Here is a 5,071-nt window from a genome sequence, read left to right on the forward strand (position 1 = left end):
AGGTCTTCTGAAACTGGAGAGGATCAAATTCTCACTTAGAGGCGCATCTGATAGATTCTATACTCATTGGAGACCACTACTTAGTTATCTAGATGGGCTGCCAGCTCGGGAAGTTTCTCTGTAAAGACCCACTGTTTGGTTATGTATGAACTACCGTATGTAAGCCTACCGTATGTATGTATGTGTTTGTTTGTTTTTTTCTCTTCTATTGGTTATTTTTATCTAATTAGTTATTTGTTTTGTTTTCTAACTATTATAATATTGTGGGGAGGGGGGAAAGGGGGGGTTGTTCAGTTAAGTTCATAGAATGTTATAAAAGAAAAGAAAAGAAATTGTATTTCTGTATGCACTTTATGCCTTTGTCTTAAATTGGATAAATAAAAGTTATAAAAAAAACCAATATTTATCGTGGCTGTCTGACCGCTTGAGTTTGATATGATGATTTGTTATAAATGGTGCACCTGGAGACAAACCATGGCAACCATGGGACGCTGCACGGCCTTTGTGTACGCACGCGAGGTTTTACATTCTCAACAAAGTTTTATTAGTGTTGCAACCATGGGCGGTTTGTTCAAAAGGGTGATCGGATGACGCACCACCAAAGGGGAAAAAGGAGGGATTTTTTTCTATCATATTCTTCCACAGTGTTACAGTGGCTGTGACAGTTCTAGACAGTTTGAGCTGCTCTGTATGTCATTGACCAATCAGCGCAGGGCAGTGCTCCATGAAGTACCGCCCCTTTTGGGCGACTTCAGTCAGGTTGAAAATCGCCCAGATTGCTCTCATAGACTCTCATGTAAAATCATTTTTTTTCGAATTTCAGTCGTTACAATGCATTCTCTATGGGTTCCGGGAGGGCTCGCCCTAACGTGCTTTCGTCATACGTAACGTGAGTATCGCTGCCGTTGCCACCGCGCTAGTCACATTCAAGGCTAGCATGGCAAGTGTACGGAGCAATTCGATCATTTCACTGAAAGAAGTCCCTTTCAGTCGTCGTAGTAACGAAGATAAATTGGCAACGAAACAATTAGGACCTCCCAGACCAAATTTAAGGGTTAGGGTCCTCTAAGACCCACATGGACAGTTGTCTGAAGTTTTCTGCGTTTGGGCGGGTGAACATCGCAACGCTGCTGGATGAGAGCTACAGGCTAGCGGTTCGTCGTCACAATGATGAGGTGAGCAAGAACCGACACATCCTAGCCCGCCTCATCGACTGTGTCAAGTTTTGTGGAGTGTTTGAGTTAGCTTTGCGAGGCAAAGATGAAAGTGAGGGCTCCAACAACCCAGGCGTTTTTCGCAGCTTGGTTGACTTGGTGGCATCGCTGGATGAAGCGTTTGAGGATCACCTGAAAACTGCCACAGTTTTCAAGGGCACATCAAAGACTGTGCAGAATGAGCTCCTGGAAAGCATGCTAGCGGTTATCAGGGGACATATCACGGAGGAGGTAAAGTCCACTAAATTTGTTGCCATCCTAGCGGATGAGACCACCGACGTGTCAACACAGACGCAGCTGGTGCTTGTGTTGAGATACATCGACTCAAACCATGCGGTGCAAGAGCGTTTCTTTGAGTTTCTGCCTGTTATGGATGCAACATCTGAGTCGATTGCTGGCGTGCTTCTGGACAGACTGAACGGTCTTTTTTCCGAAGGTGACAGAGAGAAACTCATTGCGCAAGCATATGATGGAGCGAGTGTGATGAGGGGAGAGCGGGCTGGTGTGCAGCAGAAGGTGTGTGTGCATTTCAAAAATGCCCATTATGTGCATTGCTATGCACACCAGCTAAATCTGATCATGCAGCAGGCCACTTCTCACGTCCCAGCAGTGAGAGTTTTCTATTCGGACCTGTGCGGTATTGACACTTTTTTTACCCGGTCACCAAAACGCACCAGCATACTTGACCAGATTGTTGAAAGAAGGCTGCCAAGAGCTTCATCCACAAGATGGAACTTCAACAGCAGGATCGTCAACACTGTGCACGAGAATCTTGATGACCTCATGCAGTGTTTTGAATCCATCAGGACATCGGGTTCATTTGACAGCACCACAGTGAGGGAGGCATCTGGCTTCCTGAGGATGCTGCAGGATGAGGACTTCCAGTTTTTTCTGCAGCTGTTTCATCAGATCATGCCTCAAGTTGACATGCTGTACCAGCGGCTGCAGAAGAAGGACATTAATGCAGTCTTCATCAAGCGTGCCCTCCAGAGCTTCACAAGCAGTGTGCAGGCAATAAGGTATGATAAAATAATATTGTTCAATCGTTCTCAATACTGAACCTTGTCATAAAGAAATACACTCACTGGCCACTTTATTAGGTACACATGTGTAACTTAAGACAATCCAAAACAACAGCTCTGCTATAAAATCTACATTAATGTAATTTATACATTTTCAGTTTTTGTTGATGTCAATAAGGTGATAATTCTACTCTGTTTATTACTGAGGTCATAGTAGGTGATTGTGGAGTATTAGAGTGCATTATATTGACTGGTGTTCCTAATATTTTGTCCACTCCATTAACATACAAAATATAAGAAACACTTTTCAAGATAATGCAATTCAGTACACCATCACCACCCACTGCAACATCAATAATAAAGATAAAGTAGAATTATCACTTTTCTGACAATGTCAAAGCTGAAAATGTATAAGCTTTGTAAAAGCAGAAGTTATAGCAGCTGTTGTTTTGGATTGAATTTGATTGTACAGGTGTATCTAATTAAGTGGCTGGTGACTGTATATGTATAAAGTAAAGCTAGATACTATTATTACTAATAGCTAGATAAATATTAGTGTTTTGAAATGAGCATTTTCTTCATTTTCTAAATGCTACCAGGCACTCATATTTTCATGTACTAACACTGTTGGTCTGCTTGCCCTCAGAGACTCCTCTCAACAGCAGCAGGAAGTAGCGACAGGAACCACAAGACCAAGGAGGGCCTTGGGAGAAGAGGAGAAGCAGAAGCTGTCAAGGGAGATCTGCAACACAATCCTGGCTCATGCCAAAAAAAGGTTCTCCTTCAGCGACCACCTTGTGAGTGCCACACTGCTACAGGCAGAGATGTTTGAGCAGCACTGCCATACATTTCCTGTCGAGGCTCTGAATGCCACTGTGAGGGCATATCCCATGCTGAAGAAGGCAAAGCTCAGGACAGAACTGTCTCTCATCTATGAGAATCAAGAATTCAAGGGCTGCTGTGGTGCTCTGGCACTGTACCAGGTTCTGCAGAGATACAACCTCCAGGAGACATTTTCTGAGACTGTGGCTCTGTTGAACATTCTCATTACCACTCCTATGACAACGGCTGAAGCTGAGCGGTGTTTCTCAACGCTGAAGAGAATCAAGACGTTCCTGCGCAATGCAATGGGCCAGGAACGTCTGAATGCGCTGGCCATGCTCTCCATGGAGAGGGAGCTAGTCAGGAACATGCCTGATTTCAATGAAAGGGTTATTGATCACTTTGCTGCTTTGAAAGAGAGACGAGCAAAATTTCAATACAAGTAATGTAGTGTAGTGACACTCTCATTCTTAGTCTCTGTCTCTCTCTCTCTGTCACACACACACACACACACACAAAATCTATTAACTGTTTTTCATTCAAATGCTGCTTTCAGGCAATATGTTCATCTGTTTATTTTTGTTCATGTTCATTTTTGCAAATCTATACAATTGGCCAGAGATTATATTTGTATTTATTTCACTGTTGAATGTGTGCACTTTCATTTGCACTTAAAGATAATTAAGCTGCACAAAATCTTTAAAATGTTGTTACTGATATGGCGATCTGTACATTTACTGTATTTACTGTTTGTTTCTGCAAATACAGAGTATTGTTTGTGCAATGTTGAGCAATTTGAATGCACTACCCCTTTATTTGGATTTATATAAACTATTTGTAATTTAAAAAACGACTTTAAAGAACTGTAAATAAATACTTTTAATGTTTTTGACTTATATGTAGTCCCCTTTGTAATTAATGGTAAAGCAAGCGTATCCGTCCATGTTAAAAGATATTTGAAGGTAAACTGATTCACAGTTTATCTCTCCGTTGATCTTCATTTGTAGAGCCAAGATAATTTTATTTGTTGAACACTCCTGGATGTAACTTTTCCCTGTAGCCCTTACATTTGGTATTGCTATGTAAGTTGACCAGAAAATAACAAGATGTGGCAATTGTCTTGCTGCCTATTAATTTTCCCATTGAACGGGTCACCTTAGTCATCATCAGAACAGTTGCCCCCCCTGAGAAATTTGTCAGGAGCCGCCACTGGTTGCAATGTGACTTACTGAAATCATTACTTTAATTTTTAAAGTCCTTTTTTAATTCTTAATTTTAGGACTTTATTTTCTACTTCTGCTTCACTTTTAGAAGGAAATAGTTTACTGCACCACTTTTATTTTGATAGTTGTACAAGTTTATTCTGCAGGTTTCACTTTACATAAGATCACTTTTTACGTGTTGAAGATATTCAGAATGTTTATTAATATTTGATTTTTTAGTCTTTTATTTGTTATTTTGTTTGAGGAAGATATTTTATTAGAAAGAATATAGAAAAGTATGTATCTATGCTTTTGTTTTGAAAGAACTTGATAGTTTCGAGCACCAGGTGACGGTTTGATTTTGAGTTTAAATTTATGTTATACAAAGGCCGAAGGCAATGCACAGGCCGACGCATCTCACTCAGACCCCCTAGCGGTATACTCTTGGACCCGGTGGATAAAATGTGAGAAAAGTGGTGAAGTCCTCTGGCCGGAGGAGGGATAGAGGAGAGGAGGGGTGTGGTGAGGAAAGACCTTCTTCGTCTGAAAGAGGCCGAGAGAGAGAGAGAGAGAAAATGAGAATGCAGAGGTAGAGAGGGGTACCTTATCTAAGGTTAGCACCCTCCCCTGCCAGACTAGGCTTCTTTGCTGCCCTACTCACCAGCTCCATCAGGAGAAGTGAGAGAGCGATTGAAGAGGTAAAGGAGTGAAATTAAGAGATGAGAGGTCTAGATGTAGAGGAGGCCCTCTGGGTAAAATGAACACTTATTGTGCTTTTTGGCTGGCCAGCTGGGTTGTCTTCTGGAGAGTC

At 41.7% G+C, this 5,071-nt stretch overlaps 1 protein-coding gene across 1 annotated transcript; it reads left to right on the plus strand.

Annotated features, from left to right (window-relative positions):
- The first annotated feature begins 1,076 nt into the window (after positions 1-1,076).
- LOC138594426 (zinc finger MYM-type protein 1-like) lies at positions 1,077-3,504 on the plus strand. Its single transcript, XM_069665503.1, has 2 exons — positions 1,077-2,233; positions 2,883-3,504. The coding sequence occupies exons 1-2, from the start codon at positions 1,077-1,079 to the stop codon at positions 3,502-3,504; spliced, it is 1,779 nt and encodes a 592-aa protein (XP_069521604.1).
- The last annotated feature ends 1,567 nt before the right edge of the window (positions 3,505-5,071 follow it).

Source organism: Semicossyphus pulcher, unplaced genomic scaffold, assembly GCF_022749685.1.
Source record: "Semicossyphus pulcher isolate SPU_LCO1_2020_fin unplaced genomic scaffold, fSemPul1.0.p SCAF_10, whole genome shotgun sequence".
Classification (NCBI taxonomy): Eukaryota; Metazoa; Chordata; class Actinopteri; order Labriformes; family Labridae; genus Semicossyphus; species Semicossyphus pulcher.

Bases quoted from the DNA above. Each gene is read 5' to 3' on its own strand.
- LOC138594426 (XM_069665503.1), top strand. From the start codon at position 1,077: ATGGACAGTTGTCTGAAGTTTTCTGCGTTTGGGCGGGTGAACATCGCA. The intron at 2,234-2,882 runs GTATGATAAAAT...GCTTGCCCTCAG, and splicing joins AGCAGTGTGCAGGCAATAAG to AGACTCCTCTCAACAGCAGC.